At 32.5% G+C, this 22,448-nt stretch overlaps 1 protein-coding gene across 3 annotated transcripts in view; it reads right to left on the bottom strand.

Annotated features, from left to right (window-relative positions):
* LOC114330675 (uncharacterized) overlaps window positions 1-22,448 on the bottom strand; it is a 140,314-nt gene that overhangs the window by 44,457 nt on the left and 73,409 nt on the right. Inside the window, exon 1 of one of the 3 annotated variants that reach the window (XM_028280084.2) lies at window positions 6,287-6,495. The exons of the other annotated variants lie outside the window; for them this stretch is intronic. Within the exon in view, the coding sequence (XP_028135885.1) occupies window positions 6,287-6,299 (13 nt within the window). The 5' untranslated portion in view covers window positions 6,300-6,495. Of the gene's footprint in view, window positions 1-6,286; window positions 6,496-22,448 lie in introns of those variants that run through there. 3 annotated transcript variants of the gene reach the window in all.

Genomic DNA, 22,448 nt, shown 5'->3' with positions numbered 1-22,448 from the left:
CTTCTATGTCTAGGTCTCGAATGTTGTTTTTTGATTGGAATGTGTCTAAAGATATTCAACCTCTCATCTTTATTGATAAGCCCAGAGAGGTTGAAGAGGGCGAAACACATTTCTAAGAACTGGTGTTTGGATCTTTGATTCTATTCAAAAAATTTTTCCCAACCCGAAATGGTGGATGTGTGAATTGTTCGTAAGGGGATTTTTCCACATTCTCTATTTCATCTGTTTGATTTCGTACGAGTGGTCGTCAAACCATTAACCTTGGATCTTTTGATCACTGAGTGTGTTTCAAGGATCTACATCTCATGTTTTTAAACATATATTTTACTTACTTTAAGTAATTAGGGAATTAAAACTTGAGACTGTCATTGTCGGACTTGCCGTAGATTTACGCACCTTCTATGTCTAGGTCTCGAATGTTGTTTTTTGATTGGAATGTGTCTAAAGATATTCAACCTCTCATCTTTATTGATAAGCCCAGAGAGGTTGAAGAGGGCGAAACACATTTCTAAGAACTGGTGTTTGGATCTTTGATTCTATTCAAAAAATTTTTCCCAACCCGAAATGGTGGATGTGTGAATTGTTCGTAAGGGGATTTTTCCACATTCTCTATTTCATCTGTTTGATTTCGTACGAGTGGTCGTCAAACCATTAACCTTGGATCTTTTGATCACTGAGTGTGTTTCAAGGATCTACATCTCATGTTTTTAAACATATATTTTACTTACTTTAAGTAATTAGGGAATTAAAACTTGAGACTGTCATTGTCGGACTTGCCGTAGATTTACGCACCTTCTATGTCTAGGTCTCGAATGTTGTTTTTTGATTGGAATGTGTCTAAAGATATTCAACCTCTCATCTTTATTGATAAGCCCAGAGAGGTTGAAGAGGGCGAAACACATTTCTAAGAACTGGTGTTTGGATCTTTGATTCTATTCAAAAAATTTTTCCCAACCCGAAATGGTGGATGTGTGAATTGTTCGTAAGGGGATTTTTCCACATTCTCTATTTCATCTGTTTGATTTCGTACGAGTGGTCGTCAAACCATTAACCTTGGATCTTTTGATCACTGAGTGTGTTTCAAGGATCTACATCTCATGTTTTTAAACATATATTTTACTTACTTTAAGTAATTAGGGAATTAAAACTTGAGACTGTCATTGTCGGACTTGCCGTAGATTTACGCACCTTCTATGTCTAGGTCTCGAATGTTGTTTTTTGATTGGAATGTGTCTAAAGATATTCAACCTCTCATCTTTATTGATAAGCCCAGAGAGGTTGAAGAGGGCGAAACACATTTCTAAGAACTGGTGTTTGGATCTTTGATTCTATTCAAAAAATTTTTCCCAACCCGAAATGGTGGATGTGTGAATTGTTCGTAAGGGGATTTTTCCACATTCTCTATTTCATCTGTTTGATTTCGTACGAGTGGTCGTCAAACCATTAACCTTGGATCTTTTGATCACTGAGTGTGTTTCAAGGATCTACATCTCATGTTTTTAAATATATATATATATATATATATATATATATATATATATATATATATATATATATATATATTATGCACTAATATGCAGTGCTTCCACTGGCAGGTGTTCTAATTTCTTTCTTTTTATGTTTCTTTTGCTTGTGATCAGTGGATCACTACTAATCAACAAAAAGTGGAATACATCTTAATTTGTTTTGGATCTACTACACTTTCTTGAATTATTATGCTTGAATTATGCAAATAACGAAAAATTAGAATAGAGTGTTTTTCAATTTAATTAGGTCAACATAACCTCACAAAAAATAAAATTATCAAAAAAGGAGCAAATATGAGCAAAAAGTTAAAATGACTATTTAAAGAATAATACTCAAGCTTTCAAAATAAAACAAAATTAAAGTTGGATCGGTCTGGGAACACTAACAAATCACTTGCTCTTTTTGAAAAATGCATATTTTGATATTTTGTACAGGTAATTTTAAACAACATATTATAAGAGACTATATTTACTTAATTATTATATCACATCTGTAATAATATTGTCACTTTCCTGAAGATCAAATATCCGTAGCCAATTTTACTAGTAAATTAACTTTTGACTTGAAATAAGTGGATCAAACGTAAGTCGAATCACGTTATCGCGGCCTATGCATTGTTAACACGGGACCATGTGCCCTTTGCGACGCGTCGCAACTGGTGGAGGGGGATTTAATGGGAAAAAAAATGATGCCAAATCATACGCAGGATTGTGAACTATTTAATTAAAATGAATGCGACAGAAAATACTGCATTTAGTATTTTCATTTTATGCCAACTTTTTAGCTCTCCTGTCCCACTGTGCGACGTAACAAGATTATCAACAATTCAGATTGAATCTAAAAAATATAAACAGAACCAATATAGACATAACATAGATCTTTCCACAATGAGAAACAGGGAAACACAGTTTAGCGTTGAAAAATGGATATATCAAGAACTACTGTCAGCTATAATTGATAACAATGCAAACATCCAATGGAAGAAATTAAAAAGCACTATAAAAATCACCTCAATAAAAAGTGCCAGAAAATAAAAAAAAATTTGAAAAACTATACTTAGACTTAAATAACGATTATGTTGCTGCTGCAGTTTTCTGTGATCTATCTAAAGCCTTTGACTGTGTCAATCACAAAATACTTCTTAATAAACTGGAAAGATATGGTTTTAGAGGCACTACTCTAAAGTGGTTCAGTTCATATTTGGAAGACAGATGCCAGTCTGTATCAATCAATGAGCGCTATTCTAGTAATATCTTTATTAATTGTTGCGTACCTCAAGGCTCTGTCTTGGGTCCTATCTTTTTCTTGATATATTTTAATGACATAATTAACCTCGATATTAATGGCCAGTTTACTATATTTGCAGATGATACCACAATTTTATGGCAAAACAAGGACTCTAAGGTACTGAACAAGACTATTAGTAGTGATATGCTAAAAATCTTAGAGTGGTGCAAAGCTAATTATTTGACATTTAATTTTTCAAAAACCAAATTAATTTCTTTTAAGAATGATCTAAACAACATTACTCTGGGTAATGAAGGCATTTGTTCTGACACTGTTAACAAATTTTTAGGTCTCTATATTGACAATAAACTTAAGTTTGAGCAACACACTGTATATTTAAGCAAAAAGATATCATCGGGTTGCTTTGCTGTCAAATCAGTTGCACACCATTTGGATTTCAAGATTGCAAAAAGTGTTTATGTGGCCCTGATTGAATCTAATTTAAGATACGGTATTGCCTTTTGGGGTAGCTGTTCTCTTCATCATTTTAGTAGAATCTTTATGCTACAAAAGAGAGCAGTTAGATATTTATGCAAGGCCAAGTTTGGTACATCATGCAGGCCTCTGTTCCGGAATCATGGTATCTTGACGCTTCCCTGCATATATATCGTTGAATTAGTGTGCTTAATTTTTAAAAAACATAAAGAGGATATTGGGACAGATTCCCTTAATAACACTCGTCTAACTTACGTTATTCCACTTCCAATTCCCTCTTCTACACTAATTAAAAAATCATTTATTTACACTGGAAAGAAAGTGCTTAATCACCTACCACTCAATATAAGATCCTCAAGCAATATTTTTGTATTCCGAAGAGCAATCAAGAAGTTTTTATTATCTAAATGTTATTATAGTATCGAGGAATTTTTTGAGGACAGTTACGCTAATTGATGGCTTTTTTATTTTTTTTATTATGGAAATTTTATAGTTAGTATTTTAATGTATCTTGTACTGTGTTTGTACTATACCACGTTCTGTTTTATAAATGTAAACTCATTTTTAGAAACAATAAATTTTCTCTTTCTCTCTCTCTCTCTCTCCATCTAACTATCTTCGAGCCTTAATCTATCCTTCTTTGGACATAGGCCTCCCCTTCTCCTTTGCATTGATTTCTATCCAGCGCTTTGATCATCCATCTGGATCCGGTATGTTTTTTGAGGTCGTCATCCATCTCATATGAGGCCTTCCTCTTCCTCTTTTGTGCTCCCTTGGTCGCCAGTAGATTATTTGCTTGTTCCATCTTTCATCTGCTTGTAGGATGGTGTGACCTGCAAATTTCCATTTGAGTTTTGCCACCTGTTCATTAACGTCTTTCACTTTGGTTACTTCTCTGATTTACACAATACAAAAATTAAATCTAATAATAAAACACTGAAAACGTTTGTTTTCTATACTTCCACAGAATTTATTATAACTAAGTGACTACAGCTGTTTCGGCTGCATTCAATAAGGGCATTCAACAATAGAAAAACAGACACTTCTACATACGCACTTCACCTTCTAGATCATAATCATTCTTTCAATGAAGAGTTTCAAATTCTGCATATTCAAAATAAAGGCCTTAAGCTATCTTTTTTTAGAATCTATGGAAATTAATAAACTGAAAAATACAGATATAATTCTGAATGACCGACTCGAGACAAACAGCTCCCCACTCCTCAACCTCTTTAGTTGAAGACTTAAAAAGGCGAACACTTTGTAAACTATATCAAAATCACCGAGAGAATAAACTCTCTGAACAGGAACTTCACAATCAAAGTAATCAACGGCCCCCCTTCCGACACACAAGAATCTCTCAAATGTTCCTGTTCATCTTCCGGCCACGTACTCCACCGAAAGCCCAAACGCAAAAAGATTCATGTACCGTCCGCTCTAATGCAAACATGCATTGACGAACTCCCGGTGGAGTACGAAAACATCCTTGAGGCTACCCCGTTAGCCTACCGTACCCACCTCTAACATTTCCTCTTCCCTACCCCGAACAGGGAGAAGTTGGTTTTTTGCGGTTTCCCAACTTCATTGCACAATTATACCTGTTCGTCCCAAGAAAATAGCCGCAACTATTTTCTCCACTCGAACACACACTGTCCACGCTGCGCTCAAAGCCACCTCCTGACCGCCGACGAGGGACGCAGGTTCGCCTGTCGTTGTACAATGGTTTCTAGGGAGACTGGTCGAGAGCAAAGCACGGACAGTACACGTAAATGTCTATGGAACCAACAACAATCCATCAAACTTTCTTCTCTGTTGACTTCTTAGCCTTCTGGACACCACCGTCCGGCAAAACCCAGGATCCAAGAACACCAGGACACGGCGCTTGCCCCAGTGTGTTTTTCGGACTGTTTGCTTTTGCTGCCAACACTAAACATTCACCTCAAACCCTGAAGAGGACAAAATCCTAAACGGGGAAGCACATTGAACGCATTTCTTCTGAACATTATCCAGACAAGCAAATCAAACAATGTAGTAGTAGTAGTAAACTATATCACTTGAGAAAGGCACTCTGCCGAAACAGCTGTAGTCACTTAGTTATAATAAATTCTGTGGAAGTATAGAAAACAAACGTTTTCAGTGTTTTATTATTAAGAAAATAGATAAAATGAACTTCCATCAAGTAACGGTCGAATCCATCAATTATTTACAAAAATTAAAATAATAATAAAAATAAAAGTAACATCCAAAATGTTTTACTCAAAGTAAATATAATAACCCTTCAACTCTAATTCGTAATTCTACTATTACTCAATACAACAGATAATGGAAAAATGCTTGGAGTTTGATCGTGAACTTCATCAGATATTCAGAGATTTTAAACAGGCATTTAATAAAGTATCCAGAATTAGACTGTGGACAACGATGCAGGAACTTGGCTTTCCAAAAAATCTAGTCAATTTGATACGGATGTGTATGTAACGGTTACAATGTAAGGTAAGAGTTGGAAAACAATACTCGGAGACATTCGAAATAAACAATGGACTAAAACAGAAAGATGCATTTTAATCAAAAGTCTTAGATCTCAGTAGATCAAAAGATCTACTGAGCTGCAACGATACCACTCTCTTAAGTTTCTCAGCCAGGAAATTCTTCTTTTATCTATGGATCTTTTACCCTAATGTTACCTTGCATTAGGAGCTTTAATATCTCATATTTCGTACCACTGATAATGTGACCTAAATATTCCAGCTTTCTTGTTTTGATGTTATTTATCACCTCACAATCCTTTTGTAGCCTTCGTAGCACTTCTGCATTTGTAACTCGTTGGACCCATGGTATCTTCAAAATCCTTCTATAGCACCACATCTCAAATGCTTCCAAATTCTCTATATTGTCTACTTTTAGTGTCCAGCTTTCCATTCCATACAACAAAGTCGAGAACACGTAATAAACATAAAATAAACGCAAAATTTAAAATTTTTACTAAAAGTAAATATAAAATCCTTTAAATGGGCATAACAATAAAATAGATACATACCTAGTTTACACATGGTTACAACCTAATCTTTGGCGACAATAAACACACAAACACGGCAAGTATTAGACTAATATTTATCAAACCACTAGAAATTAGCGATATTTTACTCTGCCAATACGATCAAATAATAATTTCAAATATTTGCTTTTCATTAAGAAGATAAGATACTGTGCGCTCTTGAGTATTTTGGTAATGAAACTGAGATGGTGAGATATATAATACCATGCGTTGGAGTTGGTTGTAAAAACTCAAATATTGCTCACTGTGAATCTTATTCCACAAATGGTGATTCAAGGAGAGTAGATAAATATTTGTGTTGCACTTATAGTTATTTATAGTTTAGATTTGCGGGTGAATAATCTACAAACAAATGCATGTAGAAATGTGATGTCTCATATAAATAAAAGAGAGGTTTTGTTTCCTTTTCTTCCTTTTTAATGTGTACCAACCCTTGCCAACAGATATTTAAATTACTACTTAAACTACAACGTACATATCAAAAACGATTAAATCATAATATATGGCCCAAAATACCCGTTCTAATAAAAACGCTTATGAGGAACAAAAATCTGCTAACAAAAGTTTTAACAGATATGGATTACCCATTGTCATGATACAAACAAAGAATTTCTGAAGATTCTGAAGAGAAAGGAAACAACTGAATACTGCAAGCAATCCAGAAACACTTATAAAAAGCAAATATGACAACAATACCAGATGTAAAGGGCTTATCAAACAAATTAAAAAGGATGGGAAATAAGTGCATCAAAACAACATTCAAAACAACCAATACACTGAGATATATCCTATCCAAAACCAAAGCTAACAACAAACAAGAGAGATTAAATAATTCCATCTATGTATAAAATTGTGTGAAGGTAAACATTTCTATGTGGGAAAAACCGTAAGTCTACTAACTGTCAAGATAGACGAGCACAAAACATACATCAATAATAGAGACTTCCATAAATCGAAGATATGCAAACATGCTTGGGATAATGAAGACAGACCACAGTGAAGAGATGCATCAATAATCATGAATAAAGCTCGGATTACAGGCAAAATGCCTTTTTTTTGCTTATTTTGCCTATTATAATTGTTCTTTGCACTTTTTGCCTTTTTTCGTGAATTCCGCCTATTTGTGCCTTTTTTTAAATTTCATGGTACTACCCATGATATTATTCTATTACTAAACCATTCTATAATAAAATTTTGGGTCAATAATAAAATATCAATGGTTTGTTTATATAACAGATTTCTAGGAAAATGTACCTGATCGAGATTTGAGGGTTAACTATTTGGAAATCCCTAAGCTTTATTAGTTTATTATCAGTTGTACAGTCGGTTACTGTATCAGAGTTTAGTCACAAATTGCTATATCCTAGTTTAGTTTTGTTGCGTATACCGAAAAGCAAAGAACACGTTTTAAAACGTTTTAGACATTTGTGTGAAAAGATGACATCTAAATTAAAGCTATGGATCGCACCTTATTCGGAACTTTCTCTAGAAGGAGATGGAGCATTTTGTAAACCATGCGGCAAATCGGTAAGTTTTATTTTTTCTCTTTTTTTCTCGTCCCACAACATAACTAAATTCTAAAGCGGTTTTAGAATTCTAATTATTTTTTTTTTAATTCTCAGATGTCAAGTAGAAAAAAGTACTTTATTGACCAGCATTGTAGAACCTCACTTCATAAACGTAATTTTGAAAAATTAAATTCCTCTAAGTTAGCCCAAATATCTCTGCGGGATAGTTTAAGCAGTTCAAAAAAAAAGGAGGAAGACGCATTTAAATTTGATTTATGCCAGATGATGATTGCAGCCAACATTTCTCTATATAAAGTTAATAACCCTAGTTTTAAATGCTTTTTCGAAAAATATCTTAATAAATCCTTACCGGACAAGAGTACATTGAGAAAACATACTGTGGACAAATGTTATGTGGAATGTATTTCAAAAATTAAGCGGGAGTTAGATGGCAATTTTTTGTATATTATCGTGGATGAAACGACAGATGTATGCGGCAGGTATATAGCCAATTTAATGATTGGAATTTTGAACGAAAACTTTGCGAGAAAATCTTATTTATTTGCCGTTAAAGAATTGGAAAAAACAAACAATTTAACAATAAGTAGATTTATACAAGATAGTATAACAAACTTCTTTTTACCCAACCCTATACCAGTGAATAAAATAGTTTTAATGCTTTCAGATGCTGCGGCATAAACGTTAAAAGCTGCTGTTAATTTAAAGATTTTTTATCCTAATTTAATTCATTGCACTTGTGTAGCCCACGGGGTAAACAGAATTGCTGAAGAAATAAGAAATCTGTTTCCGTTGGTAAATAATTTTATAAATTTTATGAAAAAAGTTTTGTAAAGGCTCCGTTGAGGGTGCAAATATATAAAGAAAGACTTCCCGGTGTCTCTTTGCCACCTAAACTAGTAATTACAAGGTGGGGAACCTGGCTCGAAGAATTTTTTTTATTTTGAACACTGCAATGAAATATAATTAGTTATGTCAGAATTTGATGATGATATTTCCGAAGCCATTCGAGAAGCAAAAAAATATTAAAAAATCCCAAATTGAAACAGGAACTCGCTTATATCAATGACAATTATAAATTAATAGTTACCACAATTACCTTATTAGAAAAACAAGAGATAAATTTATGTGAGTCAGTAAAATTAATAGATAATTTAAAGACGAAAATTAAATCGGCACCTGGAAGTAACGGTCAATTAATTTAAAAAAAAAATAAAATATGTTTTCGACAAGAATGAAGGTTTTTCGTTTTTATCTAATGTTGCTAAAGTTTTGAATTGGACATTTTCCGAGGAATTACAAATTATGCCAGATTTATTATCCGCTCTGAAATATGCTCCAAGTACATCTGTCGATATCGAACTTTCGTTTTCAATGTAAAAATTAATTTTAAGTGATCGAAGACATAGTTTTAAGACCGAAAATATTGAAAAACATTTAGTTGTTTCTATTAATGATAAAATTTTAAGTGGTTATAAATAATAAGTTGTATTCCTTTATTGACTATATTTTGCCTAAATGTTAATATTCCTGCCTTTTTTAATAAAAATCTTTGCCTATATAGGCGCCTTTTTCTTCAATTTTTGTTGTCTATAAATCCGAGCTTTCATCATGAAAGTCACAGACACGAAAGGAGAAAGATCTAAGAAGCAGCCCTCATCCTACTTAATAAAGAAAAATATTTAGTTCTATAGGGAGAATGTATAAATTATTATAAGTGTAACATGAGTATAGGTAACTAATACAAAATTTCCTATTCAATAAGATAATAATAGTACTGTTATGTATTCTTAAGTGATCCATTAGGTACATGTTCGTACCAGTCAAATTACCATTATTTTCTAGAGTTGATTAATATACCTACTAACAAACAAGGCAAAAGCAATGTTAAAAATGCCACAACCCTATCCTTAAACTTACGTCACTTAAAACGCGTCAGAGTCCTCAGAGATCTCACAATTGTTTCATTTAAAGCTCCATCACTAAGTAGCCTCCGAAGAAAGATTAGAGGAAATCGAGATAGTATATTATTAAAGATTAAATGCGATATTCTACCTAGGTATCAGTTAAGTAACGAAAACGGGAGAAAAGCTAACTACACTCCAATCAGGTCAATTGCAATATTATAAAGACAAGAGATACCAAATATGAGAGATATTCGTTAATTCACAAACGAATGGCCAACAATATCTTATCAATAAATCAATTCCTAAACAGAATAACCTACTTAAACAAAAAATTAAGCTATAGATACATTTTAAGGGGAACGGAGCAAAATGCAAAATTTGGACGCATGTTAAAATTTTCAATGTTTTTTAAATGTATTCATTTTTTTGAATCCTGAAAAAACTAATAAGTATTTTTGAAAAATTTAAACGCAAAATGAAAGATTACATTATTACCGAGGGCTGAAAGTCCCTGAAAACTTCCACAACGTCTATTTTAATAAGTTATAGGGGTGAAAATGAAAGAGAAAATTTAGTGTGATTTTTAATTGCAAATATTTCATTCAAAAGAAACTTTTTATTTATTCTAAGGGACTTTCGGGCCTCGATAATAAAGTAGTCTTTCATTCTGCGTTTAAATTTTTCCAAAATACTTATTAGTTTTCTCATGATTCGAAAAAAATGAATACATTTAAAAAACATTAAAAATTTTGACATGCGTCAAAATTTTGCATTTTGCTCCTTGCCCCTTGAGGTTAATACAGGTTTACGATCCCACAACGCAGCACAATGACGAGGAATTAATAACAGGAATTAATAAGAATAAAAGGAAACCCATCAGAAACAAAACTAGGGAACTCTTTGGAACTGAAGGAAGAAACGATAAATGCAAACAATTTTAACAAAGCTATTACAGTCACTTAAGGAAGGGGATATACCCCTAATACAACTACTATACATACATATTATTGTGTTTCAATTTATCAATCAAAGATATAATAAAATTTTTTATTTTTTTTAATATAACGCGGGCACATAAATTTGATACACCCTGTATATTGATTTGTAAATATTTATTAGAAGTTAGCTTTCACGCAAGGTGGTTTCTCCTTAATGAATTTTTCCATGAAGAATATTAAAAACATTTGTAAATAAAAGTGAAGTGAAAGTTATTTAGGATTATTATTTTAAACCGATTGTATATTACGGGAAAGGTAGAAGCCATAGGTAATTAGTTCTTAGAAAATTAAGGTAAAGAAAGTTTGGAATTTTAATCTCTTTTTGTTTAACCCCGAGTAAATTTTGTAGAATATCCCGAAAGTAATTATTATGATGGTAGGAATATTTTTGAAAGTATGAGTGAGTGTTTCGAATGAAAAAAAGAATGGGGAAGAAGAAATGTCTCTGATTGGTTTGGCAATTTGGAATGGGAAGGAGAGAAGGTTGAATTTTCAGATAATTTTGGAAAGAGGGATTATTGTGTTACCGGCATCCGAAAGGAGCAGTCAAAAGTTTTCGTGAGTAGTTCAGAAGCAAGTACTAGTGTTTTGTTTTGATAGTGAGAGTAGCTGAAAAGTGGAACGAGAGACAAATCAAATCGAGAAGAAATACCTCTTTGATTCTGTAAAGTCCAAGAGAGTAAGTTACAAGAATTATCATTATTAAAATTATTTGTGACACCAAGTAAAAAAGATACTTGGGTCTCAGGAGATTATTGTTGAGAGAAAGAGAGGAGAGAGATTTGGAGTTTATTGAACGAGTACTGGCAAAAAGAGGCCTGGTTTGTGTTTTGGAAAAATAGTTGCTGGTATCCTGCTGGATTTTTTGCTGAGAACGGAGAGGGCTTTGATTGGTAGTCTAACATAATCAACAAGGAGGAGCAGTTTGGGTCAAGAGGAGACATCATTGTGTGTGAATAAAAAAAGAATGTGTGTGTACTTTGTACGCACGTAAGAAGTTATACTTCTATTATATGATTTAAACGAAATTAATATACTTTTTATTTATATTTTGTTTAAATATTAAACTAATTTATACTTACTACTTCTCAAACATTTTTATTAGAACAGTGCCAAAAATTAAAATAATAAAAGAATAAAACACACACAAACACATTAAACAAGCCACAAATGATGTCTGAACATTAATTGTCGAAATTTTTTTTAACTAAATACGTATTTTCTGAAAATACAATTATATAATAAATATACTTACAATCATAAAATGTACTAAAAAAAAACAAAAAAGAAAGTTTCTATTGGGACTCGAATCAGCGCTGATAAGAGCGGTTGGTATTGGAATTCATTCGCCTTCTCCGCTTAGCCACGGACACTATGTGTCATTATTTACGAAGATCGACTAACTAAACGGATTAAACTTGTGATATTTTGATATTTTGAAAATTGATCAAATTATTTTAATTTTGAATTGAAATGATTTAGAATTGAAAAAATACAACAAAACATAGAGTAAAAAAACAATATATTAGGTGAATATTGATAGAAATTTTGATGGTAATCAAATTATATAAATAAAAGTATTACATACTATGTATTTTGGCAGATCAAATACGTAGGTTTATACCCATGATACATTAACAATTATTACGTACCTGTTGCTTTTAAAAACTATTTAAAAGTCACTACAATATTATAAACTTTTTTGTTTCTGTCCTCACAACAATAAAACTAATATATTATACATTTGTTTACCTTTACCTTTACCTCCAAACCACAGCTGCCATATCGGATAATTTTTGACATGTCATTTGAACATCCAATCAGAACAAAGTTATAATGCGCATGCGCCGGGCTGATAGGTTTTAACATATAAGAAAATCACCCTCTATCGCCGGTAAAGAAGTATAACTTCAAAAAGGTCAGTCAATAACCTATGTGATAGATTTTCTTTATAATCAGAAGTTAAATTTTTTTATGTAAAAGCATATGCATTTAAGATTCCAACATTTCAAAAATTTAATAGGAAGTATAAGTAATTTGCGAATACCAAATTTGTTTGTTTAGCTTGTTTTTTATTAAGGGTATCAAGAACAAAGCGATAAATATTTGTTTGAATTAGATTAATTTATATGGTAAAAGTTTCTTTTGGACAGTTATGCCCACAGGATTTAATTGATGAATTTATAGAGCATTGCTTTTGATAATAAAGGTATTTGTATGTGTTTATTTATGATTTTTCTATTTATTTCCTTTTCCTATTTTATCCCGATAAGGATCAACTAAGAGATACTGAAGCCAGGAGAAAGGATAAGTATAACCTAAGAGAATTTAATTAAATTTTTTTTGACAAAAGGCACCCTGAGATTTTTTTTTATATTTTTATGTATGATTTGCGTTAATTAAATAATTGATCAAATAAATAATAATTAATATAAAAGTAATAGAAAGCAGATCATAACAATATATAGATTTAATTGAAAAGTCAAACAAGAAGATCCAATATCACCTAACATTATGGTCTTCCACCTATGTCCCTATGGTCTTCGTCTATGGTTTTTAATTATGGTCTTCGACCAAGCTTTTAATTTAAATTGAAAATCAAAAGGTGGAAAAATACCGATGATAATAATTCATGGGCAGTATTGCAAATTGCAACAACCGAAAAAATTTATCTAAATATTTACGTATCTGACACTAAAATTATGAAAAATTTAGTATAAAAAAATAGAACTTGCTAGATAGTCTAGTAAAATAAATTTTCACTACATATAAATCAAAATGTAAACTCGTACAGGTTGAAACAAACTTTATATCAAAGTTTAGGTGGGTACAAAAGATATTTTTAAGAAAGTATCCAAATCATACAAGGGGGTCATTGTTTAAATAATTAAAAAAGGGTCATTTTTGCAAAAAAAAATTACTTTTTTAACTGCTGAGGTCATTCGATTACTAATGAACGTATATAGGATTGTCTTCTGCAAAGTTGAAGGGTCAATCTTTCACATAAGACTTACTAAATTAAATTTGACCCCTATTTATTTAAATAATTATGCATAAACCTTTAAAAACAAATTTGCAAAAAATTATTTTTAGCGTTTTAAATTATCACTATAAAATATCTTATTTTACAGGAGAAGTTGCGCTGTGTTATCAGTATTAACCAAAAAAATTGGTCCAAAAATATTTAATATTTTTTGAGATATTGAATTTGTTTATTAAATGTTACTCTATTTTCAATTGCAAAAACGCGGTTGTTGCCAAAGAAATATTCACCTGTATTACATCTTTTTATTTTTATGTATATTTTCGATAAATGTATTGATAAATTCAAATTTCAATTAAACTTCCCCCTAAAATGGCATTTGAAAATTATTCAAATTTGTTTATAATTTGTTTTTTTAATAACGTCGCGGGGATTAAATATTTTGAAATGTTGTTTCGATAATTGGGTTTCTGGGAATTTTTCACTAAGGAGCAAATTTTTTTGTCTTTTTTTCTCTTCTTTTTTTTTCTAGGAGTTATATTACTACGGGCCCTTTTAGGGTTAAGTTTCATTAAGAATGTCGAATCCCTAAGTTGTAGATTCTAGACATAAAAATACTAAGATTGGTCAAAAATCACTTAAATAAAATGTGGCTACTTACTGAGTTACAGGGTGTTTTATTTAAAAATTTAGAAATTATTTTTACCAAGTACTTTCAAACTATTTGACGTATCCTTATCATACTTGGCAGAAAGTGTGGGTACTATACAGTCTACTAAATTGTGATAAATAACGGTTTCTAGCTACTACCAGAGGCGTACGACAGGGGATAGTTAATGGTTGACCCTTCCCAAATTCTACGCCACTGAGGGAATTACTATTTTAGCGAAATTTTTCGATTCTCCAATACTTTCTATGTAAATAATATACTCTTTACTGGTAACGATTAAGTCAATAGTTTTCGAGATATTGGACGTTAAAAATGAAACGGCATAGATATTTTGATTCATTCATTCATTCATTTTAAACTTCCAATATCTCTCAAACTGATGACTCTATCGATACCAATAAAGTTATCTACATACAAAGTGTTGGACAATCGAAAAATTTCGCTGAAATAGTAATTCACTCAGTGGCGTAGAATTTGGGAAAGGTCAATCATTCACTATCCCCTGTCGTACGCCTCTGGCACTACGTAATCACAATTTAGTAGGGTGTATAATAGCCACACTATCTGCCAAGTATGGTAAGGATACGTCAAATAATTTAAAGTACTTGGTAACAATAATTTTTAAATTTTTAAATAAAACACCCTGTAACTCAGTAAGTAGCATTTTAAGTATAAGAAGTAAGTAGAATTTTATTTAAGAGATTTAAGTTAAATCTTAATATTTTTAGGTCCAGAATCTACAACTCAGAGATTCGACATTCTTAATAAAATTTAACCCTAAAAGGGCCCGTAGTAATATACCTCAAAGAAAAAAAGAAGAAGAAAAAACGACAAAAAAATTTTGTTAATTAGTAAAAAATTCACAGGAACCCAATTATTGAAACGGTTTTTCAAAATACTTAATCCCCGCGACGTTATTAAAAAAAAATTATAAACAAATTTGAATAAATTTCAAATGCCATTTTAGGGGGAGTTTAATTGAAATTTGAATTTATCAATACATTTATCAAAAATATATATAAAAATAAGGATAATGAGATCTTAAGCAGGTGAATATTTCTTTGGCAACAACCGCATTTTTGCAATTGAAAATATAGTAACATTTAAAAAACAAATTCAATATCTCAAAAAACATTAAATATTTTTCGACCAATTTTTTTTGCTTAATACTGGTAATATAGCGCAATTTAGTTTGTAAAATAAGATATTTTATAGTGCTTATTTAAAACGCTAAAAATAATTTATTACAAGTTTGTTTTTAAAGCTTTATACACAATTATTTAAATAAATAGGGGTTCAAATTTAATTTAGTAAGTCTTATGTGAAAGATTTACCCTTCAACTTTGTAGAAAAAAATCCCATAGACCTTCATTAATAAGTGGATTATCTCAGCAGTTAAAAAAGTATTTTTTTTGCAAAAATGACCCCTTTTTAATTATTTAAACAACGATCCCCTTGTATGATTTGAATACTTTCTTGAAAATATCTTTTGTACCCACCTAAACTTTGATATAAAATTTGTTTTAATCTGTACGAATTTACATTTTGACTTTTTTTATTTTATTAGGCTAAGATGCATATAAAAATATCTAGGACATAAAATTAGAATTTACAGAGATAACCAAACAAACACATGAATTAAGAATACCCATATTATGTCTTGATCGGGCAGCATATTATGAAAGTTTTGCTAAGAGGAAGACTCAACGGTGCTGCATATAAACTAGGTGAGTATTTATTTTATCAGACCGGTTTTAGTATTAATAGGTCAGTGACAGATCAGATTTCCAACTCAGAAATCGTTCTCAAAATATTTGTATACATAATCTTGCGAACCATAACTTATAGATTGAGTTACGACATGAAATAAGAACTCTTTAATTCAGAAACAAATATTTTTATCAGGTAATCCTTGTTTGCGAAATTAACCGCATACGAACTTTATCTCAGTAGATGGTGTCAATCGATAATAAAATCGTCAAGATGCTGTTGTGTTTATTTGCAGATAATACCATCGCTCTAATTAAATTTGATTGCCTACTATAAACCTAAAATAAACTAATTTAAATAATCTGTGGACTTTTAAAGGAAAAATTACATTTACGATATAAATCACAAAATAATTCTTCTTCTTTCAGTACCTCGTCCGATTACACAGGTTTACAAAAAAAAATCAATTTTGGACTATTTGACGAAACTATATGACTAGGGGTTTTTGGGGTGGCTGATCACGAATCCGGGTTCCGCTGACCTCTATAACGTCAGGTAAGGGTCATTTCAAGCTCAAATCAAGATAAATCGACAATCGCTGTGAAAAAGTATATTAGGGGGTTTTGGGGTCTTTGATCACGTACCTGGGGTCCTCTGACCCCTTTCACATCTAGATCAAGTTTATTGCAAGGTCAACATTGACACGATCGCCCTGAAAAAGTATATTAAAGTGTTCTTGGAGTCGCTGATCACAAAACTAGGGTCCGTTGGGCTCCACCACCTCAGGTAAAGGTCATTTCAAGGTCAAATTAGTTTTGTGGACTTGTCCTGATTTGACCTTGAAATGACTTTTACCTGACGTGGTGGAGCTCAACAGACCCCAGTTTTGTGATCGGCGACCCCAAAAACCACCTAATATACTGTTTCAGAGCGAGTATGTCGATTTATCTTGATTTGACCTGGAAAAGACGTTGAGCTAGTCGTTAGAGAGGTCAGCGCACCCCGGATTCGTGATCAGCAACCCCAAAAATCCCCTAGTCATATGGTTTCGTCAAATAGTCCAAAATTTATTTTTAAAGTTATACTTCTTTAGGCGCGATTGAGAGTAAAATTTCATAATACTGCGCGCATGCGCACACAGACAAGATGGCGTTTAGTTGCTAAATCTTTCTAGTTATGTATAAATATATCAGTGCAAGAAAAGGTGTGAAAAGAATATATTAGTGTTTTTAGTAAATATATTTATTTTAATTTTTGTGTCTTTGGCTTTGTCTTCCTCAGGAGTAAGATGAGTATTATTAAAACATTTTATTGTATATTTATTCACCTTATCTTTGGTATAGCATTTAGTCGAGGCATTGAAGGATTGAAGTGTCGATTTTTCGAATGTTTTGTGTAAATGTACCTATTTACGAATGTTTCTTCTAAAATTTAGGAATATATTAATTTTATAATACATTTAAGTATGTAGTAATTTTCTTTACAATTTTTACTTACCTATTTGTTTTTGTTTATACCTAATATCGCCCGTGTCTAGCAAGTGTCTGCGTAGGCTAGCGGTATGTGTATCTAGTTACGGACGTGTTAGTACTTGGTTCGATTCCCCATAAGGAAAAATTTTTTGTTTATTATTAATGGTTATTGACATCTTAGACTATTATTATATGAACTTAAAAATGATTAAAAATAATTAAAATAATTAATCGGGCTGCTGCCCAACTATTTACCGAGTTGCAAATTTATAATAGTTGCCTATTTCAAAATGCACTTTTGAAATGAATTTTTCTTATGCACAAATGCAATTTCAGATTTCTTATTCATTACAATAGTTCACAAAATTTCCTGATATTCTCACGAATCCAACGCACCAAACTGCATTAAAATCCGTCTTACTGCGCCAAAAATCGAGAGTAAGACCTTTTTTTGTGCTTCAATGCCTCGACTAATTCGACCAGAGATCGAGAGGTCGTGAGTTCGAATCCAGTGCAATCCTATACTTTTTTTTTTATTTTTTTTTTAAGCGGTAAGCACAAAATTAGTTTGGTGTTTAAAAAAAATTAAAACAAACTGTTTAAAGTACATATATTTATTCTGTTGAAATCATATAATAGAAGTATAACTTCTTACGTGCGTACAAAGTACACACACATTCTTTTTTTTTGTAAACCTGTGTTATCGAACATTGGTGATCATACTGGCAATAGTAACTTTGTTTACGGCAGCTGTAAACAGATTAGCGGCGTGACCCGTCAAAATAGCCCGGTCAAAACAGCCCCGTCAAAAAAGCCCCGTCAAAATAGCCCGAACACAAAATAGCCTCGACAAAATAGCCCGCAAACAAAATAACCCCGACAAAATAGATCGCACACAAAATAGCCCCGGCTAAAACAGCCTCTTATAAACAATTACATAATTATTTATACAAGGTGTCCAAAAACTTTTTTTTAATTTAAATTATTTAACAAAAAGGAAGAATGTATTTAACTTATTTAATTTAAAATGCATTTTGCTGTTGCCCGAAAACAGAAAAAAATGTTTATATCATAAATAAACATTGATTTTCGCTTAACTTAATTAAATGTTCAAACTTCCAAGAGGCAGGGAAGACAGGACTCGAGTTCTCTGAAAAGACCATTTTTATTTAATGTGGTTAAGATAAACATCTGAATAGAGGATAATTACCATTTCCAAAAAAATGTATTTTTAGGGAATTATTTCATGATGAATTCTGAAGGGAGCTTTTTGTCGGGGCTATTTTGTCGGGGCTATTTTGTCGGCGTGCTATTATTCCGCGGCTATTTTGTCTGCAGGCTATTTTGTCGGAGCTATTTTGTGTGCGGGATATCATGTCGGGGCTATTTTGTCGAAGCTTTTTTGACGGGGCTATTTTGACGGGGTACCGATTAGCGGTGGTTTTTTGATACCACTCTTGAAGATTTTGGACCCAGTATGTTCGTCTTCAGCCTTAACATCTTCTTCCGGCGATTTTTCTCCGTATTATGAGGTGTAGAAGTTTCTAACCCCCTGGATGTCTCATTACATAGCCGAATAATTATTGTAAATTTCAAATTTTTATTGTTTTTGTTATTTCGGTGCTCTTATTCATTCGATGCAAAACTATTTCATTTCTTATTCGATCAACCCAAATTATCCTCAATATTCGTCGATGGATCCACTCTCAAAGACCTCCAATTTTTTTATTAGTGTCTGAGTCCAGCTCTCCATTCCATTGTTGATTGAAATATTAATATGGGCAACACAATAATATGGGCCCTCAGTACATCAATCAACGATTCCATACAGCAATCTAGAGCAGCGGTTCTCAAACTTTTTTAGTCGCGGCAGCCTTGTAGGGCTAACAATATTTCGAGACACACCAACACTTGAAGCGATTTGGAAAACGACAAAAATGAAAAAAAATACAATTCTAATGCTCATTTTATTTCAATGTAAACTTTATTTCAGATCAATGAAATACAGTACATTTGATATTAAAATATCCTTAATATAATGAATGAACTCAAAATTAAAAGAAGCAGTAACAATCCTGGCAAAAGAAGCACGGAAAAGAGGTCTAGAAATTAACGAAGGAAAAACAAAATATCTACTTTGCTCTAGAAGAGAAGATAACAGGACGAGAGAAATCAAAATATAAAACTACACTTTTGAAAGATATCACAAGGAAAACTTCCTGTACTGGCTGTATACCAAAAATCTTTTGAAAGAGTCCAACAATTTAAATATTTGGGAGTAACAGTGAATGGCGAAAACAAGAGAAGTGAAGAAGTAACGAAACGAATAGTAGCAGGCAACAAAACACACTGGATATATCATAGGCTTATGAAGGACAAGAACTTATCCAGAAATACAAAACTGAAAATATACAGAGTTGCAATCGGACCAGTAGTTACGTACGCAGCTGAGACAATGGGTAGGATGCATAAAACGTAGTACAGTCGAACTCGTTTATTGGAATAGCCTTCGTGCCAAGCAAAAGTATTCCTATAACCAGAATATTCAAATAACCGGTCATCGGTGCCTAGTGGAAACGTTTCGGGACCTCAAAATTCTATTCCTTAAAGCGGGATATTCCTATAACAGGGATTCTAATAAGGGGGTTTGACTGTAGCTGCTAATGCTTCAAGTATGTACTACATTTTTGAAGATATTACTACATTTACAAAGCATTACTACACTTACAAATGCTTTGTAAGTATTTTACTACACTTACAAAACATTTAATGCTTAAGTGTAGTAAACTCTTCAAAAATGTATTACATACTTGAAGCATTAGCAGGTACTACGTTTTATGCATTCCACCCAATGTGCCTCACAGAAAAAGCTGAAGAAAAATTGAGAATATTCGAAAGAAAAATCCTCAGACGGATTATGGGCCCGATAAGAATGGACAACGGAGAAATGAGAAGAAGAATGAACCATGAACTAAAAGACACAATGAAGGGAGAAGATATAGTTAGATTTATTAAAGCGCAGAGGCTGAGATGGCTGGGACACACAGAGAGAAGGAAAAACGACTTACTGATTAAGAAGATCACCAGAGGGAAACAAGAAACTGAAAGGCCAAGGGGAAGACCCAGAGAGAGATGGGAGGACCAGGTCATGAGAGATATCAAAATTCTGGAAGTGAGAAACTGGAGGGAACTATGCACATATCGAAATGAGTGGAAGAAAATTGTAATGAAAGCCAAGTCATACAACCAACTTTGACAACATACAAGTGGAATGCGGAGTGATTCACCGCAATAAGCGAATCGGAGAGCTCTAAGTAAGGGTGGCAAACATTCCACTCGGAATGAAAAGCCCTGATGATGATGAATGTGATGAATGAAACTGTTGATGATGTTTTCATTATATCCTTTATAAGTATGGGAGTCTTTGTAAGTTTGACCCTCAAATCCCTTGATGCTTGAAGTTTGCTCCTGTATTTTTTGTTTTTAATGTAAGCATATGCGGAGAAAGAAGACTCACAGAAATAAGTCGATGTGAAACACACAAGTTTTTTCACTGCAACCTTGCCAACAACATTATTTTCTGAATATACCTGCATCCAGAACTCTTCTTGGCTTCCTTCACAGTATTTGAGTTTTAAACTGCTATCTTCGCTGATCTCAAGTAGATTTTGAAAAACTTCATTTGTCATTCCGACAGGTTTATTTTTTGGATCACACGAAAACGGGTCCATCATCCAGCTATATAAGTCATCTGAGTCAATGTAAGGAAATAGTTTACAATACTTTCTTCCAAATCTTGCAAATGAGCAATAACAATTTCAAAGAAGTTCGCTTAAGGATTGATTTCATTTGTCAAATTCCTGTAATCGAGAGAAAGTAAAAAATCAACATGTTTCCATTGGACAGTGGTGCAGCGGCCAGTTGTTCGACTTTTCCTAAATGTTCCATGTCACCCTTGGCAAATGCTTGAGGCACCCCAGGGTGCCGCGTCACCCACTTTGAGAACCTCTGATCTAGAGAATGTGTAGCAGCGTATTTATTTGATTTTAAGATTAAATGCAATATCTCCATTAATAAGAATTTTCTTTAGTTTATATTGAGTTTATAGAAGGCGGTTCTAGCTTTTTCAATACCTATTCTAAATAGGTCAAAACACAAATACGTTAAAACATAATTCGTCTTCAAAACAATAAATTTTTTATCTATAGAAAAGGAATGTATTATTAATTGTATTAAAGCAATAAACCTGTCTTTCTTTTATGGTCGACTGATCGATTAGTATTAGTAGGATTAGTCTAAAACAATAATTTGTTACGTCGATATTTTTTTCCAATCTTCGAAGTTGATATTTATTTGTAGTATTTACTTCGGAAGTTAAGTCTTCAAATATTTGTTATTTCAAAGTTTCACAGATACATTGAAAATGGTTATTCATTTTTGATTTTCACAGATACGTTTATTCAAACGTATCCTGTCCAGCATACCTCACTGTATCCATTTTTTTCATACTCTGACGTCTATTCAGTATTGTTGCCACTCATCTCGTTCCAAAAGGTTTCTAAAGGCGATCGCTGTGTCATATGAATCTCAGTAACTGGATCTTATAATGCCTACTATAACTCTATTGATCTTCCAAAGAGTTCACTTGAACTACAACTATACCATTCACGCAATAAATCATAGTCTGGGTATTACTCTTCGACATGCATGACATTCCTCATTAGTGCGTGCCCCCTTCTCCTCATCTGGAGAAGATGAGAGACACGAACCATCACTGAATGAAAGATAATAAGCGGCTGGCCTTGACGAAATACGAAAGAACAAGTAAAGAACTTAGGACCAACAATCGTAAAGTGGCTTGCACGAATGAAGAATTGC

The sequence above is a fragment of the Diabrotica virgifera genome, chromosome 9 (genome assembly GCF_917563875.1).
Source record: "Diabrotica virgifera virgifera chromosome 9, PGI_DIABVI_V3a".
Classification (NCBI taxonomy): Eukaryota; Metazoa; Arthropoda; class Insecta; order Coleoptera; family Chrysomelidae; genus Diabrotica; species Diabrotica virgifera.
Note: the sequence above shows the minus strand (reverse complement) of the source record. Positions and strands in the feature narration are given on the sequence as shown.